Below are 15,153 nucleotides of genomic sequence, written 5' to 3' on the forward strand. Positions count from 1 at the left end.
CAGAGTGCTGTATTGTTCCACGAGCAGCACTATGATAGACTACTGTATACTGCCTGTGTCCTTATTTTTGGATTGTGTAATTACTTTGTTCCAGTAACTCAACACTATCTTTCTGAACTACTCCATTCATACAATCCCAACAGAGCACTTAGATCGTCCAATCACAGGCTCCTAGCACAACCTAGGACTCGAATGAAGTCGAGAGGTGACCGGGCCTTTGCATCCGTGGCACCTAGACTCTGGAATAACCTCCCTGTTCATATTCGTACTGCCAAATCTATCCAGTCTTTTAAATCACGTCTTAAAACTTATTTTTTTACTTTGGCTTTTGATTCTGTCTAGTTGGCTGGTCTAGCTTGTGGTGTTGTTCCCTATTGTTTGTTGTCCTCTTTCATTGTTTGTTTTAACTGTCTCATGCTTTTACTGACTGTGAAGCACTATGGTCAACACTGTTGTTTTAATATGTGCTATATAAATAAATTTTGATTTGATTTGATGTTTTGAAATGGACTATGTCCTACATTTCAGATCTAAGCAGGGTGTGACACCTTTTATTTAATACACTTGACACCACAAAAAAGAGAGAATAGTCCCCTGGAGGTAAAATAAAAGTATAATGGGTCCTGGAAGCTATTTGCTTTGCAGCCTTAGGTTTTTCTTGGCACACCAACAGATAACACAATCTATTCCTCATGTTTTGTCTCTGCTGGCTCCTTTTTTTTTTTTATTGAAATAATCAAACCTCTCATTTGTTGTATTTGTAATTCATAATGCGTGCGTGTGTGGTGGGGTTAATTGGTAGCATATGAAGTGATCTGACTTTTGCCCTTTCTCAGACTGTTTATTTAGGCTGTACTTGGCAAGGAGTAGAGTAATTTTGTCTGCAGCTACTTTATATCCAAACAGTTTACATAGTAAATCTGGAGCTTTATCATCAGCTCATCTGACTCATAAGACTGGTCGTTATTTAATAAAACTAAATTCTTCATCAATATGCCAAAAGCTGCGCAGAGCTCAAGCTCCGTGTATGTCAACCTTGTAAAAACTTCACCAGAGTAGATTTGAAAAGACAGGAGACAAGCACATTTTTATTAAGCAAAAAAAAAAAACTACAGTAGCTCATGTTGGTACACTTTCATTTTCACATTACATAACACTTTTGTAGAACACTAGAAAAAAAAAAGAAAAAAAAAAAAGAAAAAACAAATTAAATCCAGACACTTGCAGTTGCTATGTAACTAGGCTCTCAGAGGGAATACCGACTTACACGTAACATGGCTTTGCAAGAGTTTACACCCTACAGATGTCACAGAGTATCATAGCAACGCTACAATCATTTAATGCAGAATAAAGTCTTTGGATTTGGATGCACTGATGTTAACCGGTTCTTCTTGAGATTACGACTGGGCAACCTCCCCAACCCAATACCAACTTTCTTAATTGTAATGCTCTCCGTTTCACACAATGATCATTTTTACCTTGTATTTTCCTACATAAAAAAAAAAAGAAAGAAAAAAGCTACAAATGTTCTGGTAAAAATCCTCACACTGTGATAATTTGGCCAATTCTTTACCAGGTTTATCTCACTGGAAGAGAGATTCTCTTATTTCCAGAAGAGAAAAATCCCTGTTATTGCAAACTGCAGGGTTAGCTGGAGTTCTCAATTAATTTGTTTAATGATTTTATATTAAAATATAATGAAGAAAACCATCAATCTCTTTATAGAAGATGAGTTTAACTGAATCAGAATTGCGCCTTCTATTTTTATCACAGTTATATTCTCTGTTGTGTATCTCTTAACAAGTTTGCATCGTCTCTACTCAGCAGTGGTAGTATTTGCAATTGTTAGTGAATGATGACTAATACTAAAAAGTAGTTTTTTGTTTATTTTTAAAGCAGAAAAAGAGGTACTTGGGTAACTACTTGTGTGTGTACAAGACCTGAAACATGAGGAATGCGTTACACTGCATTATTTTTGTAAGAGAAAAGGATGTATATAATCTATAAGTACTGTATGATTGTCATTCAGCAAAACATAAATAAATATATATATATCAGTGAGTGTTTCAGCATTTGGTTTGTAGAAGTGATCTGTGTGTTACCCCCTTGTCCCGTAGATTTACATTCAAGTGTAAACACACATGAACAAGTTACGTTCAAAAGTGCTTGTTTTCTAAATTAACATCACCGTTTGTGTCAAGCTTATTTATGGTTAAATCCACTAGTTCAGGTCAAGATGGATGCTGCAGAATCCCCTCCTAAACTTTCATCAAATGAACGCACCTAGATTGGGTTAGGTTAGTGGCCCAGGTACTGCCATGTTGTTATGGTTATCTAATAAATATTGCACTTTTTACTGAATATGCAGAATATGCTGTGTGACTGTTATCACAAACCTATAACCTGTAATGAAGTATGTAATCCAGAGGTAAAGTAACAGTGGATCAACTATGGCAGAGCTGTAAATGCCTCAATAAGCAAGAGAATGATGACGTCATGCGCAACAAAAAAGAAGGGAGCACAATATGGCTGCATGTCCACCACGAAGCCTGACTCCTCTGCAGATGAGCAGGCTGTTGCATGTTTCTGACACCACTTAATGGGCAGTGTGCTTAGGAAAAGGTTGTTAGCCATCTTTAAGCAGGAGTAAATGCTACGCTTCACCCTATCATCTGAGTAGTGTTCACAAGACTATGGCAGTGGTCGAGTTCAGTTCTTGTGTGCCAAATGATCTAACTAAAATGAACGGAAAGGAAAACTGACTGAGGTTGAGCTTGTTGTCATTTAAAGAGAGAAACCAGATGGTTCTGGAGTGTTGCTGGGCTGGTGGTCATTTCAGGTAGTAGTGGTGGTGACTGACGACGATGTTGCACCTGAGGCTGTAGCTAAGCTGGGGCAGTGTTAAGGGAGTCTTTATGAAGGTTAAGGGTCACAAGTAGGATGCCACGTAATCCCACTCTCCCTTAGCGCCGCTCTAAAAACCAGATTTCATTCTGACGGTTGTTGTGAGCAGGGTTGGTGTAGCCGGCCACGATGAATGAGTCGTTGACACACACTCCTGGAGACTCCAGCAGCTCGGCCAAAGTGCTTATCTGGTTTATGATGGTCACTTCATTGGTGGGACCGCTAAAGGCTCTGGAAGAGGGAAGGAGTGATCTATAAGTGTGAAACCAAGCACAAATTCTAACCTTAATAATCACTTACTGTAAAGTCAGTAACAAAGGGATGGAGCTCATTTAGAAAAGATTTTTTTTAAGCTACTAACCTCGTATATACAACAGTGGCAGGCCAGATCTCAATGACAATGTCGCTGTCGTGAGGTTGGGGGGGCTGGGCCTGGTGCTCAGTGGGAAGGTAGTAAGCCACAGTGACATCAGGGGACATTGCAGAATGATTCTCATCTGTGCGCACCACTGTTACAATAGGCAGCGTCATGCCCAGATAGTCACCTACATGTAGAAAAAAGCAAAGTATCACTGTCAGGCTGATATAAGGAATAGCTTAAATCAGCTTGCCAGCCTCTAATCGTATGCGTAAAACAGTCTCTTGCTTCCGGACTCACCTAAGGAGTTGTGTTGGCAGATGTATCTCATTATTCTCATAAAGCCATAGCAAATGCTCTGTTCATACGTCTCCTCACGCATTATTATACAAGCCCAGTGACCCTTTTCATAGTGGCGTTTCTCATACAGGATCTCACCACACTGACAAAGAAAACACAGACAAAAACATAAACATCCTAGGAATACTCTGGTAGACGGAGCAAAGGTTTTGACTGCTGTGGACACGAATGTCTGCAGATTTGCATATTTCAAGAAACCAAGTAGAGTGGTTGGCCTTTTAAGTGTACATAAAAGTAGCACGTCTTGTGAATATTAAATACTTCAAATCAAAATTATTTGTTTTACCCACATTTTCTTTCCTTTTTTTAAATAAGGTTACAGGTTTTACAAAGGCAAATTATGCACTCAGGTTTTTTTTTCTTTTTTAATTGAGTCTTCTTCACTAAGCTTTCCAAATAAAATTAACCTCTTATTTACTACAAAACTCCCTCAGTTCTATTCACTTGGGTTTTTGTTTTTTTTAACTTGTTCTTAAATGCATAGGAAACTTTTCTTAAGCAGGTACAACAATCTTATTTTTCTTCACTTACGGTTGTGCGATCTGTAAATCTAAAATCAACTTAAAATGACAGCACGTTTTATGCCAGGATTCAGGAAGGAAACTGGACTCTGGATGTTAGCAAAATGTGTGATTTACAAGATGCCCAAAACTGCTCTAAGAATAGCGTGCCGTGACTGCCCTTTGTTTAACTGGAGTCTCCGGCCAAGTTTTAATGAACTAATTAACTCAAGTTAAACCAATTAGCCTATTTTATTTATACAGTCCACAAAGGACTTTAAACAGCTTTGGGTGACACGATCACTTTGACAGAAATAAAGATCTGACCCTCACACAGAGAAAACATGTACGTGACTGTAGATTGACATTTGTGTTTTTGTTTTTATTGGATCTCTGTAGAGAGGAGTCGTTTACATGTAGGATTTATTTTTACAAATCCTACGTGTGTTGTAGTACAATTGGGGGGGGGGGGAGATTGTAATTCAGGTGTAATAATAATAATAATGTCAGACTTAAATATATAATTATATTTACATAAACTTGCTATGAGCTTAATCATGTTTAGGTTTATTGACAAAAACATGGCTCCACTGTATTAAGTAGTTTACAGTCTTTCTTATGTAGAGTATACTTAACTTTTAGATGGACCCTTCAAATACTTGGAGGGTATAAATGTTCAAGTCTATTTCTCAGTGCAGATATGTTCCAGTCCTTTAAACTGGGTGACCTATTTGGCAGCTGCTCTCTTTTGTCATTTATGCAGAACATTAAAATGTATAGGAAGATGGTGATTATATCCATTTCCCTTGACAAAGTAGTAAAAGCCAGTGATACCTTCTCTTTGCGTCCAAGGAGGGTAAACGGGACCTGCTCTCTGTGACTGCGTCCTTGGTTATTGGTGCTTAGCTGTTGAATGGGTTCTGCCATATCTGTCAAACAGACAAACATAACCCGTTACACACACAAAAAACATGTCTATAAGATAGTTTGTAGCATGTTCGTGGCAGTTTGATACACCCAACTGAGCCTGTGTACTGGGAATTCAGTAACAGGCTTTTTCTTGATACCATATTCGGCCTTCCATGCTAAGGAAGTTAAAATGCATTAATACAAATGTGTATAGTCACGCAACTCCCTACTATGATGTCCAAATAGTACATATTATCTCTTGCATTGTATAAAAATGTGCAGTGTGCCCTCTTCTCTGTGCGAAATGTCCTCAGTTGCAGTAATCTGTTGGCTGGCAGTGTTGTTAGTTTGAGGGAGAAAGCGCTGCCAGCTGGGAAGAGCATTGAGCCAGGATGTTGAAGAGAGTTATGTTTATTAGAGCTGATGGAAGGGAACATTGACTAAAGCTGCCCAAGGCCAGGTATAGACTGGTATTAACTGAGAGGGACTACAGCACTGGCCAATGGTTTTGAAACCTTATTCACCTGCTCTTTTACAGCACTAGAGATGCCTTGGCACTTTGCAGTATTTTATGCTCATTCATTTCATTTAGTTAATTTATTAAACAAACAGAAAATGAATTGCAAAAAAAACAAACAAAAAAAGACTAGTGTACACTCCACTGATTACAACTACCAAAGGGCTACTTATCCTTAAACTTAACATCACTACAGAAATGAACAATCAAACACCAGGCACTTAAGGTGAATCCAATTCAATCACATTTTATCACTCAATATCATGAGGGCAACAAGGTCAGAGAGATGTGTGTTATTTAGGGGATCAATTACTTGGCAACAGAGAAAGCAGACTGATGCATGTAACAGACAAAGAGTGTCTAAATATTTAGTAGGATCTCATGAAGCATTACGCTGTGCAGTCCTGGCAAAAAGGTTTTGGCATTAGCACCACTAAATTTCAAATTAATTGCCAATAAAAGTTTTTGTAGCTTATGAAATCCTTGTTTTTCACTAGTTATGCAAAATGAAGTGGCAAAGTGCATTTTTAAAAAAAAACCCAAAAAACGAACTTTGTGCTGCAGCCAAAACAGCAACTGTACAGACAGGTTTCTTATTTACAAACATGACTGAGGGAACAAAACTTCTTTGGTAGTCAGTCACCAGATTGTAAGCAAAGAAAATATGCCATTTTTCAACATATGTATATATTTTTTTTTTGAAATGTTTTTGTTTGTCGTTTTGCAGTTTCCTCATTCAATAGTTAACCAGATTTAGGAGCAGGGACCCAGAATGAACAATAAAATTTTTAATTTCTAAAATTTTATCTATGACAGCCTCGCCCCCCCCCCTCACCAACACACGTGCAGGCATGTACTGATTGCACAATCAAGAAAACTCATCAGTTTCAATGGCGGAACCTCCAAAGCTTCTCAGTGTTGACGCAGAACAGTCAACACAAATGCTTGTTTTTGTACCTGAGCTTTCTAATCAATACAGAGCTGTAGTCACGTCCCACTTTCAGTGTGCCTCCTGTTCCACTAACCTCCGTTTCACTCCCCATGTAGTTGCCAATTGTACATACATAACAAATTGCAACTTGTTAATCAAAACTATTTAATCACTTAAACATTTGTTATAAAGCATCAGGCTGGACTCAAATGAGGATGTTTGGCTGGAAGCAGGCCTGAGCAATTAATCAAAAATGAATCAAAGCCAACAAGAACCTCTAATCAATGTAATCGTGCTCATGTCATTGTTGTTTTAGTTATTTTGGTTTTAAATTCTGTTAATATGTCCCCCTATTATGTACTGTATGTGTTGCTGGACCCTTGTCCAGTCTGTGACATGGAAACCCCATGCATTTTTGGCTTTACTAAAGATCAGAGAGAAACCAAAAACACTAAACAAAAATAGTTTCAGCAACTGAAGTTAGTAGTTAGTTTTTGAAGTTAATACTAACTACTAAAGTTTTTGTAACAGAAGTTACAACAGCTTTAGTACAAACCTAGTAAGACCACTGCGTGTGCCAAATACTTCATTGTCATATTAGATAAGCAGACATAACTACTGAATTTGTTTTGTTTTTCTTAAATTTCATTTAAATTTATGTGATACTGTCAATCTTAAGGGACGCTATGGCATGTCAGCGATCAGCTTGGTTCATTGCATAGTCACTGATGTAAAGTTAAACACACCATGCAGTGGGTGTTGAGTGAGCTCAAAGTGGCATGAAACATGATTCATCTTGTTTACATGCTAGAAACTCTTCATCCCTCCATCACAGCTGGTTATATCTGCTCTCTTGACCTCATTTTACTCTTCAGTGAGTCAATTATCATCTTTGTCTCCAGCATGAAAATTACAGTCTAAAGGACTTTCCTGTAGTGACATCAGGGTATCCTGAAAGAGTCGATAAAACAAACAAACAAAACCTCTAATGAAACTGGTTGCTATGGATACCAGTTACAATATATTGATCAATGATGTGTTCATTCACCAGCTGAACATTGGCCTACTGGAAAATAAGAAGTGATTAAATGGTGCCATTGGCCAAGGTTTATCCATTATGGCACATTGCTTTTGATGTCATATCTTCATAAATCTCTGTCACTGAACTCGTGTGTAACTGGCTGGAAGGTAAGTGAAGAACAACAACAACAACCCCCCCCCCCCATTAAATATCAAAAACATCTGGTCTGTTATCAGCATCGGGCATTTTAATAATCTGGTTACTGGTCAAATTATTACTATTTTAAAACAGCAGCACTGGTCTCAGTCCCAATTAGAGCAAAGCAGTTTACTGTGGCCTAGGCTTGTCCCCTTAGTACAACAGTGAGGCCACAACCTCAGTACCAGCATAGGCAAGGTATTTAATCCCCTCTGAGTCAGAAAGGCCCAGCAAGTGATTTTGTCCTTAGTGCTGCGGTCAGGGAACAGAGGGAGGAGGATGTGCCAGTCTGTTACTGGATTCCCTAAGGGCAGCCAAAGAGACAAATAGCAGATGGTTAGGAACTAAATGATTGGGTATCTAAAGGTGATAGTAGATAATTAAATTCTTTGAATTGTTATAAAATATAGTTTTCCTAAGTACATCTAATTTTCTTAAGCTCCTTGCCACCACATAATATTTAATAAAAACAATTACTTTTGTTAAATAATTTGAGTTACACATATACTGAAGTATAGACAAGAGGTTACATGTAAACTGTATTCAGCCTAAAAGAATCCATGTATTCTGACATACAGAGGCTGAACTAATAAGAAGCCTGTGATTTGGTTTAGTGCCCCATAGGGCAGGTTTTATTGCTGTCGAGCAGGAATTAAAATTAAAAGTTTAACTGATCTCAATAGGCTTATTGTTCAGGTCTCTGTCTCCATGATCTGCGATCACCACTGACTTGAAAGACTTCTGAGTACGAGACTACTGTTTTTGTTGTCGGCTCCTGCCGAGCACAACGTCTGAATTCACATGCTAAAATCAAACTTAGAAAACTACAAGTTTGCAACATTTGTTAGTAATCAGCAAAGCAGAATGAACTGAAAAAAGGTAAGATTACATTTGGTTGTGTGTTTTGTTTTTGTTTTTTTTGCATAGAGCAATTCTGAGCACGCCTGCATAAAACCCACAACCAACTGTAATCTTACCTTTTTATGTTTTAACCAGATCCAAAGGATAATGATGAAGACTGTAGTCATGGCTAAAGATTTTGGAAATGGGAACACTGCCAGAATTAACTTTTTAATTTATCTGAATACAGGGTTTTGAAACTCGTGAAATCCTTGTGTATGTTCTTCATTTTTGCAGCTGCCAAATTCTTTTTACTCTGTTATTAATTAAGGTTTTGTATATTCAATATTAATTGCATTTGATTTAAAAAGTGGTCAAGGCACAAACAGGAAAATTCATGGATTTCTATCAACTAAAGTTCCACAGACTCGTTGCCTTTACTGTATGTGGACAAACCATTTTAACTTAGTCATCCTGCATTCTGAGCCAGGAAAAACCAGGCAATCCAATAGTTTTCCAAATAAAATAATGGAATGCTAATAGAATCGAGAAGACCTGATTGAATCGGTGACTAAAATAAACCGACCCTCTTTTGCCAATTTGGTGTCAGAATTAATATTCTCAGTGGTTAATACTTCTAAGTTAAACACAAAGCAATGTTGCAACTTAAAATTACATCTAAAGACTGTATGAGGCATGTGTGTTTTGTGCCGGACATGCTATGTGAGGAACAGTTTAATAGTACATTCAAATCAGACTCAACATCTCAGTTGTTGCTTAAAACCTAAAACCATGAACAAGGCATTCTTGAGCAACCCTGATTACATTATAAACACTTTGTAAATACATCATGCACACATAAAAACACATTTCCATATGGACCAACAACTGTTTTGTGGTCGTGAATATAGAGCACACTCCTTAGTTCATCTCTCATCCTTCTGCTCGTCTAACTGAGCGAGTAAATGAACAAGGAAATAAGAGTCCTACACCTGCATTGTTTTGTACGATTTCAAAAATCGCTGTACATATATAGCTGGTTATGTGTGTGTATCACCTTTTAACAATTGGTTTTCGGTGTTCTCTCTTTTCCAAATTTCAGGGGGAAAAAAAGGCGTTTTTTTTTGTATAAGGTCCAGGTATGACTGAAATTTTTTATTTGTGTTGATAAAGCAACGCAGGTGTACCAATGCACAAGTAAAAAAAAAAAAAAAGCACCTATCACATCCTGTGGTTGAACTGGGCACAAGTAAACAAAACATTGTTAAGGAAATACTAGTGACTGTAAACAGAGTTGATCATTGTGGGTTAACAAAGTGCAAATCAGTTAGCTTTATTTCATGAATTATATGTCAGACATATCACACATGTGGTTATTGTGAGGTTAAAAAAAGGTCCATTGTGAAATCACAAATACAGTCAAGCTCATGTTATGATTCTTTGTTTTTATACTTCTGTAACCTTACCGAGTTATTCCTCTAACAGGGATATAGTGCTGAATCAAGCAAATAATATATATAAAACCCTGTTAGGCACATCTAACAGTGTGAGTGGCAAATGTGTCTGTCTAATTTGCAAGTGTACACTTTGTATTTCCCATCAAAACAAAACAGCCTGTCATCTGCCATCAACCACACAATTTGTTTTTGTCTATGACCAACAAAAAAAGGAAGCCAAAGCATCTCTATTAATCTTAACACAAATTCTAATATTACTATATTTACTACTAGATCAAACAGACTATTACTACATAAGTATTAGATTTGTTGCGCTGACCTAATACCTCTATCATAATATCACAGTGTCTATAATGTTGCAAACCAATATTATGAATATTTTGAGTTGTAAGCAGGCAGATGTATATGCCGGACTGTTTTATGTGCCATACATGGTCCATGATTTTGTAGCAATAGCTGAGCCTTACAAACCATTTATTTGATGTGAATAACTCGCTATACTCACTGTGCCCCCTGTGTAAGAGTTAAGTGTGGCTTTACTATTGTGACAGATGAACTATTTACTCAAGTAGGCCAAAGGCATAAATTTGCAAATATTCAAGCATAAAAAGTAGTAGCCATTAAAACAACAGATTTTAAGCCCTATACACTAAATCTCTTACTAGGGATCCTGGAGGCCCCATGGGCAAACTGTAGGAACCACAACTCTGTGTGCCTCATATTGTTTTTCCCGTTTAATTACAACCCTTCTGCCCGAAAGTGTTTTTAGTTTTAGCATGCATTTATTACGTTCACATTTTTAAACTAATTTACAAATTTTACAAGTTGTTTTTTGTTTTTGTTTTTACGAACTAAACACATGCTTGTCTGAAATTAAGAAATGTTCTGGCTGGAACAGGTTTGTCTATGTCCCTAACCGGAATCTAGGTCAATGTACGTGGATCCTTCAACGACAAAAAAATTGAGTGCCAAAATTAAACATCCCTTTAGCTGTTGTTTTGACTTGTTTGCCGCTCTTTCTATCCCTCACATTAAAGTTTATAAAAGAAACAGGAAGAGTAGGCTACTAAAACTACGAGGCTAAAAGCCAAGGTGTATGTCAGCTACGTTGGCATGTACCTTTTTGGTTTTTAACAATTCCCCCAACATCATTTCTGTATATAAATATAGATATATATGTATATTTTCACCTTGAGAAACTTCCACTTGGTGTCCCCTCGCTACCTCCTGCCAGTAATGTAGCAGGCGGTCTGGATTTTCGTCTTCCTCCATGGTCTGGCCTTCTTCTTCGAGACTCCCATTGCCAGAGTCTTCGGGCTGGTCCTCCGAGAAAAACTCCAGGTCCTCCAGTGTGATCATCCCGTGTCGGTCGGGGCCGCTACCGTCTCCACTACTAGGACCGCCGCCACTCATCTGGCAGCCACCTCGGTCCATTTTTTTCTTTGTAAAATTGCCTAGTACCTAATGAGATATCTGTCTCAAATTAATGGGCAAAAGAATAAATGCTTCAAAATCGTCCGGAACGACGATTTGCTCAAGCTCTAGTCTTCTTCCTTCTACGCGCCGCGTTGTTTTTGCTTGTCCAGATTAGGACAACCTTTACTTTATGGTCGACAAACCAGGCGCTGCTAAGCTTCACCCGATGCACATAGCCATGTTTGCATAGCTGACTTATATACGACTTAAACGACGCATTTTCTTTCACCGGGAGCACTTTGGAGCCGCTGAAAACAAAAAAGTCAACGTCTCTTTCGCTCGTGCGGAGCAGCGTGACGCTTCCCTTGTAGTCGCCGGAGGTCAGCGCTATGTTTATAGAGATGAGGGCGGGCCGTAAAACCACGTGATCTGTGGGCGCCCACAACCCCCACCTCCTCTCCTCACACCCACCAAGACCCCCTACCCTTACATACCTCACCCAGCAGTTTACCTAGAAAGGTTTAGCTAATGGCAGCATTAAAAAAAAAAAAAGAAGCTTTTTATAGTAATTTTCAAGTTCGTTTGTAGCTATTATTTACTAATTAAACAATTAACCTTGGAGTCTCTATGTATTTGTTGTTTGCTTGTCAAATAAGCTGCAAGCACTTTCCCCCCCTATTTTCAGTTAATTCTAAAATTGTTCTCTTGCTTAATTACAGAGTTCTTTCTATAATTTATCTTGTAGTCCCCCAAGGACATGGTCACAGCATGTAGCTTGATTGTGACTGACCATGACATCAATAATTTCAATTACAGTAATTGTATTAAAACAGAGCAAAGCCGGGAATCTTTTCATTTGAGAAGCTGACATTTTAACTGTGGCAGCACGGTGGCACGGTGGTTAGCACTGTTGCCGCACAGCAAGAAGGTCCTGCTCAATTCCACCATCAGGCCGGGGTCTTTCTGTGTGGAGTTTGCATGTTCTCCCCGTGTTTGCGTGGGTTCCCTCCGGGTACTCCGGCTTCCTCCCACCGTCCAAAGACATGCAGCTTGTGGGGATAGGTTAATTGGATAATCCAAATTGCCACTAGGTGTGAATGTGAGTGTGAATGGTTGTCTGTCCTTGTGTGTTAGCCCTGTGACAGACTGGCGACCTGTCCAGGGTGTACCCCGCCTCTCGCCCTATGACAGCTGGGATAGGCTCCAGCGCCCCCCGCGACCCTGAAAAGGATAAGCGGAAGCGAATGGATGGACATTTTAACTGACCTTTTAGGAAGAGAAGATGCATTTCTAGCATACTGTTGTTCTTTTTATTTTTTATAAAATGTATTCCTTTCACTTTAAACTATACTTGTTCTCTTATTTCAGTTACATCTTGATTTGGTTACATTTTGGTTATTTTTTATGTACATATACATTTTTTTAGTTAAAACCTATGTCTCCCCTTTTCTAGTAATCAGTCAGAAAAAATGCTTTCTAGATTGGTATTTAAAATGTTCTACTTGTGTAATAAACTTCCATTCACTGTCAGCTTAAAGGATCATATATTTTAATGTATTTTTCTGTCACAGTAACAGCTTTGCATTTCATTATTGTGTATTTTTTGCATCCAAATGCTTAAAGAAGTTGATGACATCCTTGACCTTAAGAACGCAATTTTTTGGCCTGCATTTACATCTTTGCCATTTATTTAAAGCAAGCTATAAAACCTATAAAAGAGTGATAAAAATGTATTTTAAATAGTAATCAGTTCTTTTCTTTGCTAGATCTTTTTAATATTTTTTTTTAATCTGTAGTCTTTCGACAGATTTTTTTTATTCCCAGGCAGTGGATTATAAGCACACGCAAACTTGTGCGCTAGGGGACTGACTAGGCAGGATTTCCTCTGATCTGTGTCACTGCCAGCCACCATGCTGCACCCTTCAACAGGCACGTAGAGAGGATATTATATAATCTACTATAGTTGGTGTGGGAGGGTCTGTGTAAATACACTGAAAGACACACCTACAATGCTCTACAAGGAGGGAGTGGGGGGGACCCGTGGCCCCTCCATGGCTGTGCCTTCCCACCTACACAATCACTAGTTTTGTCTTTTCCCTCTCTTCATTATAAGCCATCACAGACAGATATGGATTCACAACAGCAGCCTTGTAGCAGCAGTCGCCTCATCAGCTGTCACATGGTTAACCATACTGAAGTGTGTACTCTTCATTTAGCGGCTGGTTCTTTTCTCTTTAGACTTATTCAAAAGTGTCAGTGATACTAAGACAGTTTTACTATGCACACAAAAATACAGACACAGAACTCTTGACACACAGACACACAAATACATAGTGAAGACCTCCTCGTTGTTTACATGACAAAGTGTTCAGTGTTCAGTTTAGTATAGGTTATGTTATTAATAGCTGCCTATAGACAGACTTTGACCAATTCCTCACGTCACTTAGCTCCATGGCTCTCAACCAATCAGCTGCTGGAACCCACAGAGCATGCTCATTGAGATTGTCAACTACATTATTGTCAATTGGGCCAAGCTCTTTTTTGCTAGCACTAGATAAATCAAAGTGCAATGTCTACACCATCTTTATATTACTATCCTTTATTTCAGATAGCATTTGCCTTATGCTCAAGTTGCTAAATGTACATATGAAAATATATTTTAAGTTTGCATTCCCAGTTTCCACATTTAAATCAGAAAATGCAAATCAACACCTTAACCTTTACCTCCAAAGTAATTCTTTCGGCAAAGTAAATCACTGGATACCCTTGGAAACAAACTAGTGCTGACACTAATCATAAACTGAGGCCAGGATTTGCATTGATTTCTACACAAGAGGAGGTATAAATAATCAGACATATTACTTTCAGAGTAGACACTTTTCTTTCAGCACATTCTGTTATTTCACTTCACATTCCAGGCAGCCTAAAACAGTGACCTCACTAATCTGGTTCTGAGTAATCTCATAATCTGGACCTGACCGCTGTGTACACATTTCCACACTGAGCTCCACCTATCAGCCTACAAGCTGGTTGCTGCTAGCGGTCCTTTCTCTTGACATGTAAAATAATAAAAAAAAAAATCTTATAAGTAAGAAAGGGACACACAACAGCTACAGTAAGAGGTGCAGACACAACTTTGTTCTTCACTATCTTTACATCGATTGAAAATCAGTGGAATGTCATGAATGACTAGGATTGTTGTCGACACTAAATTTAATTGCAATCAATAAGTTGTTCAAGCATCTATGGTGGATGCATAGATGAAGTAAGAAAATTATCATACCTTCTAGTGATTCTAAAAAGTCCTGAGAAAAACATCTGCACTTTTAGCTTCTGCATTGTCGGAAACCCAATGTTTTGTGTTCATCTGTCATTTTGCTAATCATCTTGCAGACGATATACTAATATATCACAGTAAATGGGGGGAAAAAAGGGGGAAAAGGCTGTAAAACTGTTTTATCCCCAGAGTGTTTGTTCATATAAACAAGCAAATCCATCATTGGCTCCATCCTTGTCATATTGCAGGTAGATTTCATTGTAACCATTAATAGAAATGCCTACAGCATTTTTGCTGCCCATCTGTACTCAGTACTACATTGAACATTGAGTACTACCTGAACTGTGCAATTATATCTCCATCCAGCACCCATTTTGGAATTTTGATTTAGCTGTAACCACCTCACCTAATTGAGGTGGTTAATTGAGCTTAATTAAAAAAAAAATCCTGTGTGACATACATTTT

The 15,153-nt window shown here is 38.2% G+C and overlaps 2 protein-coding genes across 3 annotated transcripts in view; one reads left to right on the forward strand and one right to left on the reverse strand.

Moving 5' to 3' along the window:
• fancm (FA complementation group M) overlaps nucleotides 1–15,153 on the forward strand; it is a 41,472-nt gene that overhangs the window by 3,169 nt on the left and 23,150 nt on the right. The gene's annotated exons all lie outside the window — the stretch shown is intronic.
• Nucleotides 1,168–11,793, reverse strand: soul3 (heme-binding protein soul3). Of its 2 annotated transcripts, none has more exons than XM_005723855.1 (5): nucleotides 11,186–11,793; nucleotides 4,957–5,051; nucleotides 3,563–3,704; nucleotides 3,266–3,449; nucleotides 1,168–3,135 (listed from the first exon to the last, which is right to left on the reverse strand). In XM_005723855.1, the coding sequence occupies exons 1-5, from the start codon at nucleotides 11,427–11,429 to the stop codon at nucleotides 2,964–2,966; spliced, it is 837 nt and encodes a 278-aa protein (XP_005723912.1). In that variant the 5' UTR covers nucleotides 11,430–11,793; the 3' UTR covers nucleotides 1,168–2,963. The 2 variants fall into 2 exon arrangements, with proteins under 2 accessions (XP_005723912.1, XP_013763880.1); XM_013908426.1 differs by having other exon boundaries at nucleotides 1,168–3,156.

Source organism: Pundamilia nyererei, unplaced genomic scaffold, assembly GCF_000239375.1.
Source record: "Pundamilia nyererei isolate P.nyererei 1_Seehausen unplaced genomic scaffold, PunNye1.0 scaffold00010, whole genome shotgun sequence".
In the NCBI taxonomy this organism is placed as follows: Eukaryota; Metazoa; Chordata; class Actinopteri; order Cichliformes; family Cichlidae; genus Pundamilia; species Pundamilia nyererei.